We start from the raw sequence: 24,886 nt of genomic DNA, 5'->3' as shown, positions 1-24,886 counted from the left end.
GCGACCCCTAGAGGAAGACGCTGAAACTGCAGATGGTTTCTCTGCTGCTCAAAGTTGTAGTGATGGTTTCCTTGGGTGTCAATCTTTCCATTGACATTTTCCAGGACTCTTCTGGACCCGTGGAAGTAAATGGAGGTTTCTTCTGTGTTGATCAGAACCCAAACTCATGAAACCACATGACCAAACAGCAGCAGACTCATGCTCGATTATGCATGGAAGCCTCGATTTCTTTGTTGGAGGTCAGTTTGGGGGTTTAAATTATTAAACAGCGACAGGAGCTGTATGTGGCAGCCGATTGGCTGTTTCCACCATCAAGAGACAAACATCAGGCCGGCAACGCCCAGAGGAAGAGCGGCATCGGCATGGAACAGACCCCCGGCGTGAAACATCAGATCAGCCTCCGTCACGCAATCTGGGTCACTGCCGAGTTTGGATCTCGACAACATGAAACAGTGGAGACGACGCAAGAGGAGCGGCTTCTGCTGCAGGAGAACAAACTCCCACAACTCCATCAAAACGCCGCGCAGACGTCCCTGAAATAAATGTAAACAGGACTGATGGAGAAAATAAGGAAACAGAGTCACACAAGACAAACCAAGGAAATCCTGATCAAATCTATTTTTATGAGATTATAGTCGTTGCAGGAAAAGATCACTTCCCCTTATAAAAAAAAGAAAAAAGCAGTACAGTAGGAAAGAAAAAGGCTAAACGGTTGATTCTGTTCTCACATAAAAATCATATAATAAATTTACGTAATGAAACACATTAAAAAAGTCTCAAAGGAAGTCCCAGATTTGAATCCATGTCGTTTTCCCACAAAAGCAGCAGTTTCCTTCATTATTGCTGAAATTCTGTCAAAATACACCAAAGCGACAGAAAGAGAAGCATGAAGCAGCTAAATGACACATAAACATAACATCTTTGTCCTTCATTTCTTACAAAGTATGAGACAGTTTGTAAAAATTCAAAGAGAAGCTACTCCTTTGTCAACGATCGATAAGAAAAGTGTTGTTTTTCTGAGCTCTAATGATCACAAAATGATGGTTTTTCAGCTACATTCTAGCTACAGCCACAACCTCCGTGTTCCTAAAAGGATCCAAGCTTATGTTTCCATATCAATGAGTGAAAATGTACACAATTATAGCTAATGTTAGGTCTTCAATGTATAAATATGCTAACCTGACACTGCATGTGAGCAGATGCTGTCTTCACTGTGATAGCGGCCTAATCAACCCCTATTAACTGGATTTTGTTATTTATTTACAGTCTTCTAGCAGATCCCTTTATTCAAATCATCCATCTTCTCTGACACAAATCTGTTTTTCCACCTGACTAAGTGGTCATTCTCTTTTTTTGACTGTAGATGGCGCTCCAAAGTGGCAGAAACCAGTTTTAAATTCATGAATTCCTCTCAGTAAAGTTAATAGTCATTCACTTTTAGTCCTTTAAAACAAACGTATTGGTCAATCTGCCATCTCTTAAGAGCCCACTTCCTGTTCTTTTACTCGGGGGGGGGGAAAGACAAAAGTCCCCGGAGGAGAAACAGTTAAGAAACGTCCTGTTCTGTCGGCTAGGTGGTTTTCGTCAAACAATGATAGCAAGTATGTCATTTAAAAAACAAATCATGTGTGTAAAAATATTAATAAAACTGCAACTAAATGTTTCAAATGCACTGACTTTGGTTTACATCAGGTAAAAATATACAAATAATAATATTTCTTTTCTCTGTCTCAAAAGTGGCTAATTTCACTCTTTGGTCTGTGGTTTTGGAAAAAATTGCCCTTCTCAGCTCATTTTTTCTCCTCTCTTTGGCTCAAACGTTACTTCTACCTTTCCAACGTCCCACCGTCTGTCCGTTCGTCTGCCTGCTCCAGAACGACGAGTCGCTTTCAGCTAGAGCAGGAAGCTGATCTCACTCTTTCCCCCAAACTTTGAGTGAAATCACAATAAAAGGATCTTTTTGGAGGAATATTTAAACCAGACTCTTAAATGTTAACATCCGCTCCTGAGTGGAGTAAAAGTCCATCTTTAACACCTTCATGGTTGCTCATCCTTACACTTGCTTCTTCTCTTCCTAACCTCTCTAGGAAAACCTCAAACGCATAAATAATGTTCTCTAAATATAAAGGATTTTGATAGTCATCATATATTAGTGTCTTACTGCAGCAGCTTTTGCTGGATTTATTGCCAAAGTGATGAAAAATCACTTGAAGTGGATGAAATATATTATTCAATAATCAGAGTTTGAGTGTTTTAAAGGATATCTTGCACAGAAATACATTCATTGCTACATAATCAGAAGAATCCATACTGCAGCTTTTTCCCTCACGTTTTTCTGTTTTCATTCATAAAAATAAAAAAATTAAAACAGCTGCGGTGTCTGACTGACCTTAGATCAAACCTAGAAGTCTCCTGGTGAAAAAGTTCTTGTCTGGTCCCCCGTCTTTGATCTTAAGGTTTCTTTGAGCTGCCGTAGGTCCTCAGCTCCGCCTGTCACTCAAACGACAGCAGGTCCGGGTGAGGCTCCGCGTCCTCACAGCCATTGTCTTTGCCACAGGTGGTGCCGTTTCCCAGCAGCACCTGCTCGTCCAGGCTGATGCGGCGGGGGGTTTTGTCGGAGCGCGGGGTGGAGGCCAGCCTGCAGTCCGGACCGGACGCCTTCTGCCAGACGTCGCAGGCTTTGGCCCTGGACTCCATGGGTGGGTCTTTGTTGATGAGGTCTGGCACGGAGAGCTGCGGCTGCTGCCGGTGCTCCTCCGCGTCTCCTGCTGCGCTCCCTTCTTCTGCACCGTTGGACCCTCCTCCGGTCACTCCATCCACCCTGCCTCTGGTCCCCGTCCCTGGATCCATCTCGGCTTCATCTTCTGCTGGAACAGATGAAGACGCAACATCTGTCGACTCTTCCTCCTTCCCCAGCTGCTGCTGCTCCTCATTCCTGATCTCCTCTTTAGGGGTGGGAGTCATCTTCTCAGAAGGAGGGAGGAAGGGGGGCGTGTCTGCGGCATCCGGTGAGGAAACCACGGGGTCAGAGGAGATCATCATGTCCTGCGTGGTTTTCAGAGCTCGAGGGTGCCGCTTTTTCCCAGGAGGGGGCGGGTCCAGCCGAGGAAAGCAGTCAAAGGAGGAGATGTGGCTGGAAAAAGGCGGCAAAGAGGAACAACGTGAGGATGATGAGATAAAGATTTTTATGATAAATCACTATTTTACTCCATTTTTTTTTATCTTGGTTTGTTCAATATTACAGAACAGTGTGACTCAAAGACTCTTCCTTGTTTCATGATGTACAGAAGCAAGCCTGAAACATCTGAACCTGGGGGGTAATCCAGAAAGCAGGTTATGCTAGCTCCCACGGTAAGTTTGAGGCTAAGGAAGTTGATAACCCCAGCTTTCGGTTCCAGAAATGGAGGTATGTTTCAGGGTATGTCAAGTTGCCATGGCAACTCATGCTCTGAACATAACCTGGTCTGGAGCAGGTTTAGTTGAAGGTTAGTTTGTTTACAGAGAGGTGAAGCAGCATGGCGTGTCCATTTGAAGATTATTTAGTGGATGAAGAAGCTCAGATAATACTTTTTCCACCATGAGAGGGTGATAAGACCACATATGGATGTTGGAAAGATAAACTTTTTTACTTTGATCTAACTTAATTATTTGCTTCAGTTAAGATAATTAAAAATCTTTTTTTTGTTAAGTCAGTTTAAAAATAACACGTAGTTTTCAGACAGTTATTTTGCTTTCATTCAAATTAATTCAATTAAGTAGGTGTAACTTTGGTGCTGCTGTTAGATCGGCACCGCAAGGGATTGTGGGATACCATTCCCTTTGCCTGTCTGGATGGATTTGGGTTTAAGTGTGGGTTTTTGACCAAATGTGTTTAGTTGTTTAGCTGTTTTACTGTGTTTTACCGTGTTTTGCCGAGTTATTTTGTCCTACTTTGCTCAAGTCTCTGCACCATGAGGGAGAGGGAGGGAGAGGATGATGAGTTTATATAGCACCCCTACAGGCAAAAAGCATATTTACAATGTTGGCAAATTCATAAATGAATGAACGCACACAGCACATATTGTTTTGTTCTTTTAATTGTTATAAAAATGAGGATCTGCCGGCCGGCTCAAACTTAGACATATGAGAGTTCAAGAATTTCAATTCATTACGATGGAAAAAAAATTACTTGAATTGGAGTAATGTGACATTTAGTTAAATAAATATGTAAATTTGAGTTGTATTAACAACTTTTGAGTTTTATAGACGAAAGACATTAGGTTGAATAAATTTAACTCAATTACTTGTTACCAATAGAAATAATTCATTAAAGTTGGCAAAATTAGATAAGTTATATCACATGAAAATGGAAATAAGATCAGAAACTCGTGCCTTTACTTTGTCTGTTCTTCTACTACAAGCAGAAACTCTTTCTTTTGATGATGCAGCCGTGTTACTTTTTTGATGGGCGTATAATCTTCATTCGCTGTCATTAATCTCAGACTGTCTCACTGAACTTTAGCGCTTTCTTTTTTTTTTTCACCACGCGTTTCCATGGTGACTCCTGAAATCCGCGATCTATTGAGAATGTCTTTATGTACCTGCCGTGCACGTGCATTAACCCAGGGTTACCAAGTCGAGCGTAATTACGCCAACTCATATCCGGTCTTTTGGAACCGACATACCCCGAGTAAGCAAGTTCAGGCGGATTTCAGCCAGAGTTCAGGCTTAAAGTCAGGCTAGTTTAAACTTGCTTCCTGGAATACCCCCCAGGACACTGACAGCCCAACAAAAACAAAGCCATAGCAGCAAAGCACTGCGGGGGAGGAGCCATGATTGGGGATCGTTTGAAATCACAGAAAAACTTTCAGTTGTGGGAAAGGAGTGTTTGAGGGAAAACATAAACATCAGACTGAGATCGTGAAGCAGGACTGCTGTACCCTCAAACCAGTGAATAGCACAATTGAGTCATTGATTGTTTGGAATGACTTCCAGGCTTTTCTTTACTAAAAAATAACAATAACAAAAAAAAACGGTACAGTTAAGAAATGAGGCTCAGGAAGTTGTTGTCTGTGCAAAAAATATATTTGAATTGATGTTTCCTTTTTATTTCTAGGAATGCATGTCAACGGTAAATGGAGTGTCCTTATATAGAGCTTTACTACCTTCTTAGAAGGTCCAAAGCTCTTTACAGTCACAGTCCTTTTCACTCATGCACACACAATCACACACTGATGGCGGTTCTGCTACCAAACACTGGCACTAACCTATAACCACCAGGATCAATGTGGGGTTCAGTGTCTTGCCCAAGGACACATCAATACAAGGCGGAAACTGAACCTGTGATTTTCCAACTGGCTACAATCTACCTCTGGTTTTGCGTCTTAAATGGTTTGCATGTAAATAGCTGAGGAAGACTGTGGTCAGTGACACGGAAGAACAGCGTCAACGGCATGGTGACGTAGTGGTTAGCACTCTGGCCTCACAGTGAGAAGGTCCTGGTTAAAATCCCTGCTGGGACCTTTCTGTATGGAGTTTGCATGTTCTCCCCATGCAGGCGTGGCTTTTCTTCAGACACTACGGTTTCCTCCCACAGTCCAAAAACATGCTTCTTTGGTTAATTGGTGTCTTTAGTTGTCCCTAGGTGTGTCTGTGTGTGTGGCTCTGCAAACAGACTGGTAACCTGTTCAGGGTGTACCCCGCCTTCTGCTAACGGTAGCTAGGTTAGCAACATCTGCTCATTGAAGCAACAATACGTCAACTTTTAGAACCCCCCCCCCCTCAAAAGTACTTCCCATCGCAGGAAAGTCTGTGAAACATCTTTACGTCAGAACTCTTGTTCGGTCCGTTTTTGATCTTGAAATCAAAACTGTTGAAAAATAACTTTTTTCTTGGACTGGGTGGAGAGAAGCGATCAATGGGTCTGGTCGAACCACCGAACACACACAAACAGAAAAAAAAAAAAAACCATCAAAGGACGGGCTCAATCAATTTTCAGGTCTTCACGTCAGCGTTGGAGATGTGATTACTAATTCAAAAGTCTGTTCCAAAATTGGTAAATAATTCACCTGACCTGAACCAGAGAGCGTGGACCCTCCCTCCTTAGCTCCAGTACAAAGACGACCCTAACTGGAATGGATTTTTCTAAGCTGGAAAGAGAAATTTGTGTGCATGTGAGCGTTTGTGTGCACCTGTTGGCGGCACCGGCGTGGCTGAGCTGACTTGTGCTGCTCCAAGCTGCAGCCACGTTCTTGTTGACCTCGGTCACACCGATGTCCCCGAGGTGGCTCGGTTCTTTTCTTCTCAGCAAATCGTTAACCTGGAGGGGGCGTAAACGATTAGGACATCTGGACGTGCTCAGACGATGCTCGCATTAGCGATTGCCGCACTGACCTTTGCTCCAACCGCCTTGCCCAGGTTAATGGCATTTTTAAGCCGCTGCTGTCCCCCGGAGGACGGGGAGTCCGCGCTGCCAGAACCGGCGGCGGAGTTGGCCGAGGAGCGCCGACCACTGGGAAGACCGGACCTGGAGATCCGAGGACTCGGCTGCTGCGCAACGGAGTTCTCAAACATACTCTGATCAACTGCAGACAGACAGACGGTCAAAAAGATGAGAAGAAAAAGCAGCTTTCAGAAAGAAAAAACATTACAAAGCTGCAGAAACTCCCAGCATCCCACTGGAGAATCTCTTAACTAAACCCACACTGTGCTCTATAAAGCACTATAAAGGGCAGCAGTTAGTTTGAACGTCCCTCGTTGGGGAGCGGAGGCATTTTGTCTTTGCAGCTTTGCCCGAAAACAAACTCATGTTGCATCACAGACAGATTCAAAACATTTTTTTTTTACATGACGTGCACAACGTATGGACTCCAGATGGAGTTACTTTGTGATCAATAATACATAAAATAAATCCTACAGCCACAGCTACCACACATGCACATCAAAAGCAAAATGAAAAGAGTCATGGCGGTGAATTCATGGGTCAAAATGCAGGATCACAGCAAAAACAAAACAGGAGCTCAGAATCAGACAGATGATCTTACCTCTCAGAGAGAAACAGGTCTCGGAAAGCATTTAATGAGACAGAAAAGCATCAGTTTGCAGGTTATTTTAAGCTAAAAGCCCCATTGTCTCTGAGGTTTGAGCCGGAAATGGAGAAAACTGTTGACAAACTGGTGCATGGATCAACAAGGGAAGAGCAGGAAAGAAGAAAGCTGATCCACAACCAAAATGATGAATGGATTTTTATTTAGAAACACAAACTATGAGTCACTTTCTAAAGAAGCAGAAAGAAATTTGCAACAGTTTCCATTTTTCCTTTGTTTCCATGCCTGCAATTTTACTATGATTTCCATTTCAACAATCTGAAGGAAATAATTCCAGCTGCATGTGTCACAGATCTGTGCCAACGCCCACTGCACCTCCCAAACCAATTCACTGGAGCGTGCACTGAAAGGTGGTTGTTATTAAGGAACAGGAATTCAGAAGCTAAAACTCGTCAGTGTGTGTGAAACAGAGGAAGCTGGTGAGGATGTGAGTGTGCTGGATGACTGAGAATGAATGAGATCTGTATTTTGAGTAAATCCCAACACCAACATGCATGTCAACGAAGCACGGGGCTTTGTGATTGTGGGGGTGAGTCTGGAGGATGTTGTGGTCATGAGTGAGTGTGATGTCATCCATAGAAAATGACTTACTTCCCGTTCCAACCAATGGAGGTCAATTCAATCGCTAATTTTTTTGCGATATGGACACCGCCATGTTGGAATTCCTTCACTACTCATTACACAGTGCACTATATAATGCGCTTGCCATTTTGTAATGCAGTCCAAATATACAATGCCAAAAATAGAGTGCCATAGAAATTTCCCAGAAGTCTCTGCAAAAAAAAACAGTGTGCATCAATGCTCACTAGATTGGTGAATGTAGACCACAATGCATTGCGTTTGAACAATTTTGCAAAGAACAAGTGTTTGAAAAGCTTATTTTTTATTTCAACATTTTCCTCTTCAGAACACAGTGGATCGATAAATGATCGTCACAAAACGCTCATATCAAGGAGATTTTATGTTTGTGAAATCAATGATGTCATATTCGCCATTTAAAATAAAAAAAAAGCAGTGAGCATGGTGTCTGAATTGCTTTTAAAATCCAGGGCACTAGATAGTCCTGCACCATATCGTTTTTTAGTAGTTAGGGATTAGGGTGGGAATTTGGACATGGCCAATGTCAGTAAACAGTGACTGGTCTCAGTCAATCTGAGTCAACATTTCCATGGCAACCACGCTCACCAATAAGGAGTGAGCTAGCTGGAAGTCATCATCTATAGCACTTGAAATTACACTTGGTAGAATCTGTCAAATGTTTCAAACATTTGACGTGAGACGGTGTAGATTTATAGAGACGTCTGATACAGAAAAAAATATACCAAATAAAAAATGGAGTTAGCAAGAACATGCTAAAACAGGTAGCAGAGAAAGAATCGTTCTTCTGACAAATAAATAGCTGTTTAATTTTCTGGAGAGGTGTATGAGATGTTGGCTTCTTAGAGCCAGCAGGTACTTCCTGTTTGGAATGTGAGGGGGAAGGGGTCACTCAGTCCAGTTCTCATATACAGTTATTGGTTCAAATCCACATTATGGCCACACTAAAATAAGACATTGTATATTTTAAGAGTTGGATGGGGGGGGGGGGGGGGGGGGTCAACCAAAAAATGCTCACTGCTCCCCCAGAGGAAGGGTCAAATGTGGAGAAGAAAGGTCTCATGCACATGTGACTAAAAACTAAACTAAACTTTCCTCTAGACTTTATTGTAGGTTTGCAAATAGGTTTTTTTTTTTTTTTTTGCTAAACCAAATCTAAACAGAGAGAGACAAGAATCCCTCATTTGTGGGTGGTATCACGCCCAAACCAGCACTGATTAAAAAGACAAAAAAAGTAAATCCTGTGACATTCAGGTGTGGGTAGCTACCTGCACTCCCCCCCTCACTACACCATGTTCCTGACACATCCTCCAATCTTTCTGTGATTTCTGCCTCCTCAGAGTTTGGTTATAGGTTGTCAAAGTCTGTCTGGATTCATACAGTCACTTCATGTGTGTGCTCAGAGCTCAGGTGAGGTTTCACACCTGTCAAACGAAGTGCACTCACAGGAAACACACTCTGCTGACAGAAGCTTTCCACATAAGGAGTGTAAACACATTCATAAGAAACCATTTGAACCCATTCAGATCCAGAAAAGTTATTCCTCTTTTTTTCCCATCACTTGGAAAAACACTTCCTGGTACTAATACTAGCACCTTTCTTCAACGTTGTAATATTGTGGCTATATTAAAAAATAATTTAAACTAAAACATTTACTCTTTTAATATAGAGTAAGCTCTGACATATGAGGACAGTTGAAGTCACAGACTGATGTTATCAGCACTTTTTGGATCAATGGTTTTACATTACACAGACTGTAAACCACCCTTATTGATCCCACCTGACAATGAAGCCACATATTCCTCCCACTTCACTGTGTAATCTAGACCTAATGTCTGGGCTTTCTATTGTAGTCGCCCCCAAGAGACACTGGGAAAACGCTGGATGGAGTGTGTGTCACCTTGTAACTCAGCAACACGAGTACTTCTTCAAGCTCACTGTTGTAGAGATTAACTACCAACAAGCCTTCTGTTGCAGAGTTTAGAAAAAGCAAGGCGTTTGGGAATAAGCTACAGCCCAGATCTGCATTTACTGCTGAATGTTTTTCATCATCACTTCTGTCTGCTGAGTCAGCACTAAAAGTGGTCAGAACCAACATGAAGGGAAAGTTGGGAAATTCTGTGCAAACAGAATACTACCCAGTGTGAGGTTGACCTGTTTGGGTAAGTGATGAACATGGATGAAAGTGGAAACAAAATGAGAATTTCCAGTTTCAAAACAAAAAGTAGAGCAATTTCTAACAAATTGAGGTTTTTCATTGGTTTCAAATCAGTGGAAAGTTGTTTGATTTGAAAGCAAAAAAAGAAAAAAGCAAGATCTCTATAAAAAGGCTTCACATTGAAATAATTTCAGTTTAAAAGGATTTACCAGTATAAGTGTGTTCATAACAAGACAACAAACTAGAAGGTTTAGGCAATTCCATTTCAGTAACAAGAGATGGAGGATGTCTGGTGGGGAATCAAGGAAACATTCTGCTCCCCTCCTAGAGTCTGAGCCCTGATCTGAGCGCCAAACACCCAGTATGGAGATAAGAAAACACATCTGTGGAAAAGCAGCAGGAAGAACAAAAACACACCTGCCAGAACCTTTAGAGTAGAATCCTGTAGCTTTCTCCACTAAACAAAGTTTTGCATCCTGACCTATAATATTTAAAAAACTTATTTTTGTTAATGAAAAAAGACCCAAAGTTTTTGCATTTATCCCATTAAGGGGGGATTTGTGAAAACCTTTCTTCTCAGTATCAGATCAGATTTCTTATTTGTCCCTTTCTATAATCAGAAATAGTAATAATTGCTGCCTCTTTGCACGGGGAACTTCATTAGGGAAAAAATGACTATGTTCTCCTAATTAGACGATGGCACAGTCATGGTGCTGCTGTCCCACAGCGATTTAGGATGATGAAATAGATTGTGTGGTTTATTTTTCCCTTTCCCACCGAAGCATTCAATAGAAAAAAAAAAAAAAAAAAACATGGCGTGCTCTGCAACTTGGCTGTAACACAGCTTTAAGTGCTGCTGCGTCCCACTTTCAGACCTTAATCAAAGGTAATTGGGACTGTGAGCGGTGTGATTGTGGGGGCTCTGAGACTTGAATCCCAATTAAAGGAGTGGATCTCACCTCCTGCAGTCATAATTCAGACCTTAGATAACTGTCAGGATAGTAAACAAGCAAAGCAGGCCAAATGACCTTACGACTAATTACAAACATAAAACTGCCATTAAGAGATTAAAGGTGACATAAATAAATGCAAACCAGTAGAAAAGAAAACGTAGCCTAAACACACAAAAATGCAAATGCACACACACACACACAAAGAAAGCTTTTGTAAAATGCATCAGACATACAGACAACACATTTTACAAGGGCATTTGACGCACGTTCAGGAACAGGCGCTCAAGAACCGTGTAGGGAGGGTCTTCTTCTTTTGCTACCGTTAACTAGCGCATCCCCGCCATCTGCAGTTGGAAGAGACTTAGTGGAAAATACATAAGCGCAAGTACAAATCTCCTAAATCTTGCTTCAGGCTTTTCCTTTTCACAGGTCTGTTCTGATATATGAAAGACTGGATGTGACATGATTCCAGCTGGACAAAAACTGCAATTAATTTCTCCTCATGATCGATTTTGCCATCCACACGTCACTACCAAATCTGAGTACCGGACTGGTTTGGCTGGCAACACAATGCATGTTCAATAGACTTTAAATAGACTTTTCAATGACTCCTGTTGTGTTACTACAAGCAGGAGGTTTACTGTCCACAACAAACAAGACATTTTTGTTCTGTCTGTCCCTCAGCGTACCACTTTCAATGTGAAGTATGACATGGGAAGTGAGGCCTGTAGCGTCTGAGAAGCAGCTCTGATGTTAGGTGGAGTTTAAATATTTTATCATCTGACCTTGAAAGATCACTGGATTACTGGAAACTGTCTGAGCCTCATTTTCCCCTCTCTCTTTCAATATTGATGCACTTTTGCACATTAAAATGCAAATCAACCATTTTGAGGTTTAAGTTGTGCTTAAATAAAACATTTTCAGAGTTGATTTAAAGCTAGTTTATCCATTTTCATTCATAAACACTGTAGTTCTGCTTGTGCACGCCTGTGCTCTCAGGTCTGATGGAGCTATGGTAACATGCGCTACGTCAGAACCTCAGATGCAACTGGAAATGCTGACAGTCCTGCTGAACAAATCATTTGTTGTTGTTTAATAACAGCCAGCTCATCAAGTGGGGCACCATCCATGAAGCATGGAGCACTAAGCCCTTATAGACAAAAATAGAAAGAATTTAGCACTTTTTTAAGTGCTAAAAGCTTAAACCTCATTGAAAAATAGGTGTATTGTGATACTAAACACATATATATATATGTTTATGAATATGCAACAGGAAAATAAACAAAGAAAAAAAATAAAAAGCAACCAACAGGATGCCACCAAATATTCTATGGAGTTTTCTGTCGACTAGAGGTTCATTGGAACCATAGGGACAGTTCTTAAGGAAAAATCATCATCAAGTATTAGTTAATACACAAAATGGAAAAATGTTACAGCATGTTAAAAGAACTTCAGACATCAAAAATATATTGAATGTCGGATTAACTGATGACATCCAAAGAAATGAATGTTATCTGGCTTTAGGCAGATTTTTGGCTTTCTGATGGCCTTTGCTCAGGGGAACCTTTCAGGTTTCCTCATTGCTTCTCTGTTCTTTTAACCCTTTGACTGCTGTAGGAAAGCACAATGCACCTTTAGCAGAGGGGGCACCCATCAGTGACCTCACACAGAACATGGACAGGAAGTCATGCACCACACATTTTCACTTATGATTCATCCACGACTCTAAAGGAACATAAAGAGAAACTAAGAGTGAAAAAGAAGACCCTTTCCCCCCAAAAAACTATTCCTTTTTTGACAGGATTACATTTCTATCAACATTGAATTCCCTGTTGGAACATCTGAAAGTGAGTTGTTTTGTTTACTGAAATGATGCTCAGAACTTCAAAGCAACTGAATGCAATCAGACATTTTGGCGCAATAGATGAGGTAAATTTCCATCATGCCAAGATAAACATGTGAGAGCTGAGAGCTGCACTAAGTGACCTGAAACATGCCCACTTGAACACAAACACAACATCTTTAGGCCATGCAGAGTCATTATATCTTTGGTGTCAAATTACAGCTCTCCGCTGGCTTCATTAGGATGTTTCCTGGTGTGTGTGAGAGAAAAGCCAGCACAAATGAGGACAATTGCATCTGTAACAGGGTGAGAAACATCCCTCCCTCTACCTGCTGAAGACACACACACACACACATAGAAGTGCCTCATCAATTTTTCATCACAGCATGAATCATTAAGGTGGGTGGGCTGTGGAGTGAGTCTGTCTCAGAAATGATGAAGAACACAGGACAGGATTAATGCACGACGTTTCTGATTGAGCGACTGACGTCCCGCCTCTTTAGGAAGGGTATTTGGAATGAGTTAAGATTAATAATCTGTTAAAAATACGAAGAAAAAAAAAGATTTCTAAACTTCTTTTGAGAATTACTCCAATGAAAACCGTGTTTTTGATGGGTTTAAAATGTTCTCATGGTGGAGGACATGTTTAAAAGAATTTAATATTAAAACTGCGTTTCTGAGTATTTCTTTATTCAAATTGTGAATCAGGAGCAGATAAAAACCCTGCCATTTGAAAAAACTTTCAGTTGTGACGCGATAACTTGAATGTCCCTGTTGAGTGTCCCTGTTCTGCTCCATTCTGATACAACCACTTGCAGACAAATAAGATACATTAATGTCTTCTTTTTCCTCCACTGAGTTGGCCTCTGGCTCAAAACAGCTGCGGTATTGCTCGCCGTTTTTGCACCAGTAATGTTAGGTTGGGGTTCTGAGACGCTAGTAGCTAGTGCAGTGCTTCTCAATTATTTTTTGCCAGGCCCCCCCTAGGAAATAGAAAAATATTTCGCGAGTTTCTGCAAGCAGGATAGAGGCAGGGATACAGGTTCAGGCATGTTTTTGAACAAGTTTAGGATGGAATTGGTGGTCTTGATTTAAAACCTTACAAAAAAAAAAAGTTAGTGTGTGATGTGCAAAAACAGTTCCTTGGGTGTAAGTAGACGAGATGGAAAGGTATAGAGAAAAAGTTATTGGAGATGAAGGCTTCAACCTTACTTTACCTTTACTATATTTAACACATTGGGACGGATTGTACAGAAAACTCGTCATAGAGGAGATTGACATACGCTTTTAGCAGCAGCTATTGAAGGTAAACAGAGATGAATGAGAAAAGCACAAAGACGATTTGTAAGGAAACTGAGTAAAGTTTGGAGGCCATCTAATCATTTCCTAAAATATTGAATTAAAATATATGTTTGAGACCAGATATGGCTTTGTGGGTTTAACATATTGTACATTTTTTTCTTATCATTTAAATTATAATTTCGCTTACAGTTCCCTCTGAAAACTGAAATGGCAGATGAAAGAAAGAAAAATACATGGATGGCTGCGGCAGGAAGATGGCTTTTTTCTGGTGTTGGTGGATGTACTAGGTTTGGTTTTTAAATGTTTGCTAGGCTGGGTTATTGTGTTTATTTGATGTCTAAATAAGTGCTCTTATTCTACCATCTTTCATCATCTTTTTTTGAAACTATCCTTCTAAACCTGGGAGAGTTAAGTCTAGACTCCACTCCTTGATCATGTCTTATTTTAACTCCATCTGCTTTCTGTTCTTTATACTCCATTTCTTTCATGTTTCTTTTGCTCCTATTACCCCCTTTTTTTTATTTTTCTTGTTCGTTTCATACTTGCAATTCCTACAAGTCCAGTCCAGCTGAAATGAGTCTGGACTTTCTTGACTCTCATCTTAGAGCTCTGTTGTCTTTTCTTTTATGTATACAATGACTTTATTATTTCATAACAGTATGAGTGGGTGGTAGCGAATCAATATATTAATTTCAAAGGTTAAATTACACAGACCCCCCCCATTTTTTTAATTTTTTTAAATTCCAAATTGTACTTTAGGCTCCTGAAGAGCAAATGTTTCCTCTTAGCAATAATTCATGTGTCTGCACAGTAACATTCTAGCAGGTCTGTGCAAAATGAATACAAAAAAACACTTTCTGATCTTCAACAGAAACATTTTAGAAATATGTTTTTTCTGTGGAGCATCAAAGGAATCCACCAATAAACTGTAAACTCTGCGGGCCACAAAGCTGATCTTTCTTTCTTGGGTGGTATGAAGTTGACCCATCCTCCTCTTTTTTGAATTTTTTTTCACTGATTCGAACCAATAAAGAACAAAAAAGTGTCACCCAGCCTCACTCAGAACACAGGTCAGTCTTCTTGTGTAACCCCTCCAATGTCTCAGGGGGGAAAACAGGGCCAACATTAACAAGCAGTCTTGTCCTTGGTGTTCCTTTCATCTCTTGTCTCTGTTCCTCTTCATTGTACGTTCTGCTACCTGATGTCTCTCATCTCAATAAGGAACCTTTTCTCCTCCCCTGACTTTAAATAAGATGCTCTCCTGGAGGATTTAGTGTTCTGGGCAGACGATCAAAACGGCGCAGGGAGAAACGTCATGAGAGATGCTGGGTAGTGGTTTGAACAAACCACTGGGCAAACTAGCCAAAGCACACGTTGAATTCTAATTACAATCAAAAATATATATAGATATATCCCTCTCTGCTGTGCTCTGCTTAAATAATTGAAAGAGATTTTTTTCACATAAATACAAAACCAAAATCTATAGAGAACATCAAACCATTTACTAGCACTCGGTTTTGGATATTCTGGGAAATTACACCGACAACTCAAATTGATATTTTTTCAGTCTGGAGAAATGGGTGTGTGCAGCCTAAAACAACCTTTAAAATGACAAGATTTTCTGATACAAATTAGGCAATAAGATAAGTTCCATGATACGAAGAGGTAGAAGAAGTGCAAGTTAACCTTAAGAAAAAGAGAGAGAGGTTTGTAGGCAGACATGTTTGGGTGCCTTTACTCTCCTTTGGGATCAACAGTTAGCCTCATTACCATGCATCAAACCACACAACTCCTGCAAGTGTCTCCAAGACAGCATTTCAATGACTGAAGCAGCAATAAGGCGACAAGGTTTCCTTGTTTGTGTCGCTTTTTGAGGTGAGTGGCTTTGATATCAAGAGCACAGAGTTAATCCTGTAGCAGACAGGAGACCAATGAATGGGTGTTTGGCTCCAAAGCACAGAAGATTACTAGAATCATTTTTACAGTGCACGCTACTGCTGAATCCGAATTCTTCCCCTACAACTACAGCTTCCGCCTTAGTATATTAGGTTGAGGTTGGGTGGATGAATTATTTGGAGAGAACAATTCTTAGCTTGAGATATGTTTGACCAAAAGCTACAAATAAAGGTCAGTTTGTCTTTTAAACTCCTGCTGTACTAAGCAGTTTCTTCTTTTAGAAGGTTAAGCCAACTTTTCAATTCCTTAAAAATTCTGCACACATCTGGGTCCCATAACTTGGCTGTGCTGTGTCGGCATAGTTATAAAAGAAGCATAAAAGGAAACAGAGAGAAAGGAGATGGGACAAAACCAGCTGACAGACCAATGTGGCCTGGAGCTACACTGTGATTCAGGATCCCCTCGCTCTTTTAGCCATTTACAGATGGAGCACCTCATGTTCCAGATTATGCACCAGACTGAACTGCTGCTCAGAATCTCAGAATGGCCTTTGGCTCTGCATCACAGAAACATTAAAGATGCCAGTCTAAAATAGACATGTCTCTGGGAAGCCTCAGTTGCCTTTAAACACGTATCCACGCATATTTGTGAGATAAAAGATGAAACGCCTCCATAGGAAAATGTATTGATACTGATATTGATACTGTCAAATCATTCAAATATGGTTTTGTTTTGGGCAAACGACTGCCAGGTAGACTAGTTTATTTTGTAACATTTAATTTTTTTGCTCTTTTGGCACACTTTATATGTAGATAAATAAAAATAAAATTAGCCGAGTACAATGTGAAAGCAGACCAAACCAGTTCAAAGAAAGACATTTTCTGCAATGAAAGTCCAATTTACCACTTCTGTCAGACTGTCCCAGTCTAAAAGTGCTCTTAGATTGTCTTTCACAGACAACCTGGCACCCACCTAAACATGGCGCATAAATAAAAATGCATTTGTGATGCAGTCAAAGGTCAATAATCCTGTACAAACAAGTTTCCACTGTAGTGACAAACAAAGAAACCAAATATTTCTCTTGAAAACTGCTTATTTTTTAATCCCCCGGTTGTTCTCCATACTATTTATTCAAAAATGTGTTTAAATCTACAATTTCTGCCATAAATGAATTAAAAAATCCCTTACTCTGCTTGTTGCATTGCTTATAAGTTAATGTACTGCATTTGCTTTGTACAATGTCCAAAAATCTTTGTAAAAAACACAAAACCTTTTTTTTTCTATTTTTGAATGAAATGAAATCCCACTATAAAACAGTCGGTGTATCTTTCATTCTGCTGTTTGGGATTGTGTACTCCGGCTTGCTTGGTTTTCTATGAGCCTGGTAAAGATGCGTCTGTGTGTGAGTCTCATTGTGAGTCTGGAGGTGACAGATTGAGGTGTGTGTTTTGTATCGATCCCCGCTGTCCAAGTCGTTAACCCCAATTTCAAACAACACTCATTGGTGACGGGGAAAAAATCGATTCGAGCCACCAAATGCCGCTTCTGCTTGGTTAGACAAGCTGGAACTGTAGCCTTCAGATGCCAACAACAACCTCTATTAAACATTGAATTAATGCTGAGAGGAAGAAGAACGTAAAAGACACAAGCAAAGGGAAAAAAATGTTGGGACCAATCCAGATTGAGAATTTTGTGGAGCTGCATCTGCAGACACATCAGCTCTAATCGATTAGATTTGAGACTGATTTGTTATGATTGGAGGCCAGGAAAAGGCTTTCAGCCAGACTTAACACACTTCATCACTTTTAATTGAATTAGCATATAAATGTCGATAATTTTACATGAGATAACTAAAAATGTTCCTCCTCTTCTATGTGACATTAAACATGACTTTTCAGCTATAGATGTTGCATTCGTTAAAATCCACTCCGATGAAAAAATGGTGTTTTGAACATGTTCTTGGGGCATTTTCCTCATGATGGAGCCCATTTATAAAGAAAGTTAAGCTCAAAGTTGCATCACTAAAAAGGTCTTTATTCAAATTGTTGGGAATCATGCCGTTGGGAAAAAGCTTGTAGAAGTCACGTAGAAGCTACATTTTAATAAAAATTCAGATGTAATTTGTTCCTCTAGTCAGAAGTAGAAAAAGCATCACATCTCTGGACATTGTACCATTAACCTTGAAAAACTGGGCTATATTTTATTTTGAGTTAAAATAAATATTAGATTTTAGATTTTATTAACCCTTGTGCTATCTTAGATGACCCCACCCTTACATTGACATGTTCTCCCTACCATGACAAAGGTGGATAAAGGTGGAAAGATTTCATGAAATCCATGGACAGCAGTGAAGATCACAAATCATTGAAGAAAAAAGGTTGAGCGCACTGTCTAGTGGGGTCTAGATGACCCAACTCCCAATATTAAAGTGCCTAGGATAGCACAAGGTTTACAGGGTTGTGTAATCATAAATTTGAGGGAAATGGGTCATGAATGGCTTTCAACCTAAATATGACAACACTGCAGTCAATGTGAGGACACATCAGTCCATTAGCTGGACCAAATGCATGTGAAAAGGGGTTTGCTACACTAAAAAAATAACTTTTTTTGGAAGTTTCTGTCTAGCTCAAAAAGTTATTGTAGCCACTAAAAGTACTTCAAACTTTTAAATGGCACAAAAACCTGCAAACCAACAGCAGGTCTCTGCTACCATTTGCTTCTGCTTGAAAGGTTGCCACACTCTGCAGAACAGTTGGTTCATTTTAGTCAGAATAGAAGAGCTGCCCATTTAACTGCTTTCAACAAGATGCTCAAATTATTAACTGGAAATCATGTCAGGGCAAAAGGCTGAAAAAGCCATCCCTTTTTCTTTTGCATTCAAATACAAAACATGAATCCTGACAGAAAAAAAATAGACTGCTTTATAGCCCAATGTGACTGACATTTTGAAGGGTTGTAAGGAAAAGTGGAGGTAGAAATAATAAAAGGATAAGTAAAAGGTGGAAAACACGTCACAGAAATACAGATAACAAGAAATGACATCAGAAGAACAAAAAGAGTGGATTGCGCCCTCAGGCTAAAAGTCAGATCTGAATAAATGGAAATGTTTAGAATACAAATGCAGTTTGAGATATTGTTAGGGGTTTATTCATCTGCATTTCTAAATGACTCAGAGTTCTTGGGGCAACAGCAGAGACACTGACAGGCTTAAGCACTCAACGAAAAGATTTGAATTGCTTTAATTACTCTGCATTAAATCATTTAATTACTTAACAGGGCTCCAGTGAGCAACCAATTTGGATGGACTTGCAACCTCATTTCTCAATAGGGTGACCAATAAAATTTTTAGGTTGCACCAATGCACCCAGCTGTATGATATATAAAAAAGTCTTTGTGATTGAAAGTATTCTTGTGGTTCAACAACAGACACAATATGACCATATCATGGTCTAAACAGATCAGAGATAGTGAATGGCTCTAGCCCACTTCATGTTGGCTGAGTTCCAAATGTGTAGCTTCATGTGTAGAATCTGCAGTCAGGGAAAGGTGGGCAGCTAACAGGGTTTGATAAACAGAGTGGATGTAGCCTCAGATGATGAGAGCTGATATACTAAAGGTTGATAACCTTTTTTTTTTTAAAAAGAATGTTCAGGCCTGATCTGAATAAAAAAATACTAAGTCTTGGTCCCAACAAATAAAGGTTTTACTTTGGTTGCACAGCGGAGTGGACTTGTAGCGGTAGTTCTTCAACTAGGAATCATTCTAATCCATCAGAGTGGAAAGCCCTGCAGTGTGGTACAGAGTAGGTTCAAAGGCAGCCCTGGAACTACAGAGTTACCAAAAAGCAAATATCTATCTCACATTGTGTACAGTTTCAGGTTTGATGTCTAAAGCATGAACTCTGGAAATGAGTGATCAGCTGTTGTGTTTGAGACTTGATTTCACAAGTTAGAGAAGAGAATAAAACAAGAGAAAATAATATTCTGTGGCAGGTTAGGAAGTTAAATATACTGATGGTTATCCTTCAACATCAAAAATGCTGCATATGATACCAAGAACAAATGCACTTTTGAAGTCTATTGACCTGCCACGACATAATATAATGTGACTGTAAAGCCTTTATTTTAGCATATTAAATGTGATTTTAAAACTATGCAAACCCATAGAAAAGGTGAATATTTAGGCACTACTGAATGGGATCATTGGGTATTCTATTCTCTCTGGCCTTCACTTGTGATGAGAACTGACTTGCAAAAATTCAGCAAATGCAAAACAAACAAAAAAAAAACTCTCTAATACTGAGAATTGATTGGCAGAGTGAATACTTGAATAACTTACAATGACAGCCTAGTATCAGTGCAGCTCAAGCTTACTGCACATTTGGGAAAGCATCCCATGTATCGGGGAAAAAAAAGACACCAAGAAGCATCTCAGACACTTTTATGACATTTCTTTCTGCTCACTGTGTTGTTTGGTCGTCTTGTTTCCAGGCTGTCACATCCCATGGGGCTTATTTACCCTCTGTCTGCATACATCTTAACAGTTTTAATACAGGGAGTGATATATTTCCAGAAAACTGTAATAAAATCTTCAACAAAGTGCCACCCATTCATGTTACTGGCACATATTTAAAAGATGATTTATAAAGCTCTAAAGATCTTATGTTACATTTAAATTAAAGCATTAATTTGTATTAATGCAAAAAAGGTTTTAGTATGAAGTAATTTAATTTGAAAGGTATAACAAAAAAAGGAAATGATGATGAAAGCAGCTGGTTTGAAGCAGAGGAGCTGTTTGAAAAAAAAAACCCACATAATGACATAAAATATGGACTGAATATTTAAATGAAAATCCTGACAGCTATTGGTTTAGTCAGGGGTTTTGGAAATCTATTCCTCGCTTCTGCCTACAGAAATGTGCCATCGCCTGTAGTGTGAAGATGTTTTAAAGCACATTTGTTTAGTTTCTGTTGACACCAAATTGGGGGACGCAGTGACAAAAGCCATCGTTCTTGGTGATTGGACACTGTGCTACGCTAGATCATTCTGACGGGCTTTTCTTCTCATTGACTTGGAACGAGATTTAAAGTTTAAGCTTCTGCTTAGGACTGAGAGTTCATTACCAGCAATCGTCAAATGAACATTGCATATACAGACACAAATACATTAGTTCTTATGTGGGACTGACTTTGATCATACTTTCAGACAGAGAAAGAAACGACCATCCCTTGATACAAACTCATTCAGACGGGGATTGGCAACATGAAAACCAGTTTTACCAGAGTCTGAATGATTTGTTTGATCCAATCAAAGCGTTCATCTAAAGCTCTCTGCAAAAGATAGAGAACGTTATGAAAGTCCAACTGATTCCCTTTCAAGTCCTTGGCAGAATTTACTGTTTCCAAACTCCGGACTGACAGGGAAGCTGCTTTGATAAATGGGAGCTGAAAATGTAAACTTGGCGGGGTTTCCTTGTGAGACAGAGTTAGTACTTTAATACCACACTGTGCCCGGGGGCCATACACAAAGCTGGGTTGACACAATGGAGGCCACTCTTGGCTGTCATCTGTGAGTCAGTATTCTGGCATGAGAGAGGATTGTTGTTTTCCAGCTGAATTAAAAAAAAAAACTAAAAAAAAACAAACAGTGCTCCTAGAGGTCCAACTAATCCCAGCTTTACATAAATTGAAAAGAGGGAAAAGTGTGGACAAGAGAGCAAACATGTTCTGGCTACTAAAATCAACAAGCTGTGTGGAGACAAATGAGGAAGGCTGTCTGTGGAAGGCAAAGGACAGAGCAGGTCAGAAGTTCATTGGGGTGACACCAAAAACAAAGTTTTTAAGTACAGATGCGCAGATCTGCAGAAAAAGTGATCCTGAACAAAGCAGACAGTCCGACAGTTAGTTGATAAATTAGTATTCATCTCTTCTAACAGAATGAGTCACTTTTCCCATGAGCTGCTGTGCTGTTGTTGCTCCTGTCAAGCAGAAAGCTCATCCCTTAACTACAATGTAAAAAAGTTTTACACGTGAACATTTTCAACCCACAGAAGGACGTTAAGTTTTTTGCTCTGATTTCAAGTTGACGTCTTTGCATTTCTGTGACGAGACATGGCAAACGGGTGAGGACTCCCATTTATATTTCATCAGTTCAAAAATGTGAAACCTCAAAGATCGGCTCCAGAATTGCAATTAGGAGCTACGTGACGGCGTTTGATAAGCTGAGAGGGGGCCCTGCGTGAGTAATCAAGGGGTAAGAAAAAAGGAGGGGAATGACGGATACATTTTAAAGACGCACATTCGTGGATCTGCATACAGATCACACTCAAACTGCCTGGTGTGTTTGTGGGAGGTAGCCAATTGAGAAAACTGACAATAATCTTGAAGAGCCTTCAGAGATAATGTGAAGCAAATTATCATCCTAACAATTTACTCCAACTTGAAATTAATTTTGCAATTAATTTCAAGTTTGAGTGGTGGAAAATGAACAACACAGCATTAGCATTCACTCTGCTTTTTTAAAATTTCTTTTTTAGTATTCTAGAAGCTTCTTGGAATTGCGTCATCCTAAGGTGAGGTCTGGGCTTGAGGCTTGCAGGATACAATGGTTTTAAAGAATAATTACAATACTATGTTAAAGCAGGTAATGTAGCCTTCCCCATGGTTTATCAGACTGCAAACAAATAAACGTCTGGCAAAGTCTCATTTCCATCTAATTAACGTTTGGGTTTCTGTACTTTACATCTTTGCTTTTGTGTGTTTTTTCTTAATAGTTATAGTATCCATGCAAATCTTTTATTAAAGTCAGATAAAATAAAAAATTAGTTAACTACTAAAATCAGAGTACCGTAAAGTCTAGCTTCATTTTTTGAATGGCCCTTGGAGACAGTAATCTATGCTCTCATCACATCTCGGCTGGATTATGGTAACTCTCGGCTCTCCAACTGGTTCTGCTACTTGTGTTCTAGTCGTGAAAGAGGGGGCACCACAGCTATCTTCCTTTCCTTCACTGACTTTCTGTGCATTCAGGGTTAGAGTTCATTTTAATCCTGAAGAACCCTGTTTATTTTATATTTTACTATTGAGTTATTTTTCCATTTTAATTGGTATTTCACTATTTGAGCTTTTGATGCACAGTGCCTAGTTTGACTGCGGTCATGTTAAGGCAAAATATACATAAACAGATATTTGAAGTGTAGAATGAGGACACTAAAGTCTTTATTTTTTTATGATAACATTAATTTTAAACTCTAATGATACATTCTCAAGTATTTTGGGTCGTATTTGTTTGTAACCTTATTTACTTGTGATCACATTAATCTGTCTATATTTATGTTTTTGTTCATTTTTACCAAATTTCTCCTAAAGGAGGTAAATAAAGTAATTTCTCTCCATCTACTTGTGGAACTGAATTGCTTTTATTTTAGCAACATCTGTTTGGCTCCAAAGACCCAATGAACGCTAAAGTAAATGGTTGATTTAAAAACTATTACAATCACTTTGAGTGGTCCCACTGGCTGTGACACGGACCATTCTAGAAGCGTCCCAGAAGTGATGGTTCGCCCCAAGTAGCAAGCAATCTGCCTCAGTTCTATTCCTGCAAAAAAGCTGCACTTTTACACATATACTAAAGCTGCCTAAAACTATTAAAAACTACTCACAGTTCGTCTGAAAAAAACAAACAAAGATAAATAACAGCCTTATAAATCTAAATGACGCTCAAATCATAACAAATATTTAAAAATATGATTTTAAAAACTTAAAGTTCCATCTAAATAAAACAAGCATCATTACTTACACATTGTAAAATGACAAAAAGGTCAAGCAACACAATGCATGATGGTACTTTTTTCCCCCCTGAAAATGTCTGTTTTTTTTCCTTTTTGCACAGTCCTTCTCTACACAGTTAGCATCTCCTTCAGAGCAGTTCAACCAATCAGTGGAACCACCCAAGACGTGCTGTTCTTCTTCACAAATGTGCAGCCTGACATCTGTTCTGATTCTGTGTTGATAGGGTTTGAGCTCTAGTCTTGCTAATGTATGGTAACAGTGTATACTTGTAATGTCTTTGAAACAATATGTGCATATTGGTTGAATGTTTATGCGACAATGCTGAGTTTCAGTACATTTATCTACACAAACAAAAAACTGTTTGTACAACAGAGTATATGGCAGTCTCCATTCTGCATGTTGTCCCACTTAAAAAGATGAAAAAGGTCTGTAATGGCCATCATAGGTTCATTTCAGCTCTTATAATAATAAAAAAAAAACGCAGTCCAAGAAATCCCAATGCACAATTTTTAAATAATTTATTTGTGTAATGGTGAAGATTGTAATGCAGAAACAAATTCCTTAAAAATCATAGAATGGGATTTCCGGAAATCTTATTTTGCATTCGGTCTCTCACAGTTGGGGTGTGTCTAGAACAAACATTACAGACCTCACTTATCCTTTTAAGCGGCACAACTTGCAGACTCAGTGAAAACCCTTTTGCCTCACTGTATATGTGGTGTTAAAGCAGCCACGTTTTGGATGCTTTGACATTTTGCACTCTTTTGTTCAGTTGGACGTGAACCCTTCATTACAAAAACAATATATTTGGTCCAGGAACTTTTTTATGTGACAAATACATGAGATTCCACAGCAGAAATGTAGTATTTGCATCTCAAAGTAAACACCAAGAAGGAATGTATGTGAGTTTGAGGCTGTTTCACTTCTTTGCAGATGACACAATGCTTCTGTGACTGCAAGTCTTCTGCTCAGGCTTATAGGGCTCTTTCACAAAAAATTAAACTACACCTAATTAAACTGTTGTCAACCATCAATTCAAGTAAATGTTTTTCAACAATTAAATTTGTGATTTTAGTCTATTTAGTTACATAAAAGCAACAAAATGCTTACCAGTAAACGTCTCTCAATGTGGTTCTTGGCTGTACGAATTTTTTTTTCTCTAAAAACTAGATCCCCTTTTCTGTACGTGTTTTACGTTTCTGTGCTTTCTCAAAAAAATTGGTCATTTATAGTTTTTACAAAATCTGAGACACTGTGTAAAAC

At 39.6% G+C, this 24,886-nt stretch overlaps 1 protein-coding gene across 2 annotated transcripts in view; it reads right to left on the bottom strand.

Annotated features, from left to right (window-relative positions):
* Window positions 1–603: 603 nt before the first annotated feature.
* Window positions 604–24,886, bottom strand: part of LOC101163480 (carboxyl-terminal PDZ ligand of neuronal nitric oxide synthase protein) — a 172,697-nt gene continuing 148,414 nt past the window's right edge. For both annotated transcript variants that reach the window (XM_023954384.2, XM_023954385.2), the window contains exons 11-13: window positions 6,373–6,563; window positions 6,171–6,298; window positions 604–3,133 (exon numbers count right to left, since the gene is read on the bottom strand). In XM_023954384.2, the coding sequence (XP_023810152.1) occupies window positions 2,494–3,133; window positions 6,171–6,298; window positions 6,373–6,563 (959 nt within the window). In that variant the 3' untranslated portion in view covers window positions 604–2,493. The remainder of the gene's footprint in view (window positions 3,134–6,170; window positions 6,299–6,372; window positions 6,564–24,886) is intronic.

This window comes from Oryzias latipes, chromosome 4 (genome assembly GCF_053564925.1).
Source record: "Oryzias latipes strain Hd-rR chromosome 4, Olatipes_Hd-rR_3.1".
Lineage (NCBI taxonomy): Eukaryota > Metazoa > Chordata > Actinopteri > Beloniformes > Adrianichthyidae > Oryzias > Oryzias latipes.
The sequence above is the reverse complement of the archived record's forward strand: the minus strand, read 5'-3'. Positions and strand labels throughout refer to the sequence as shown.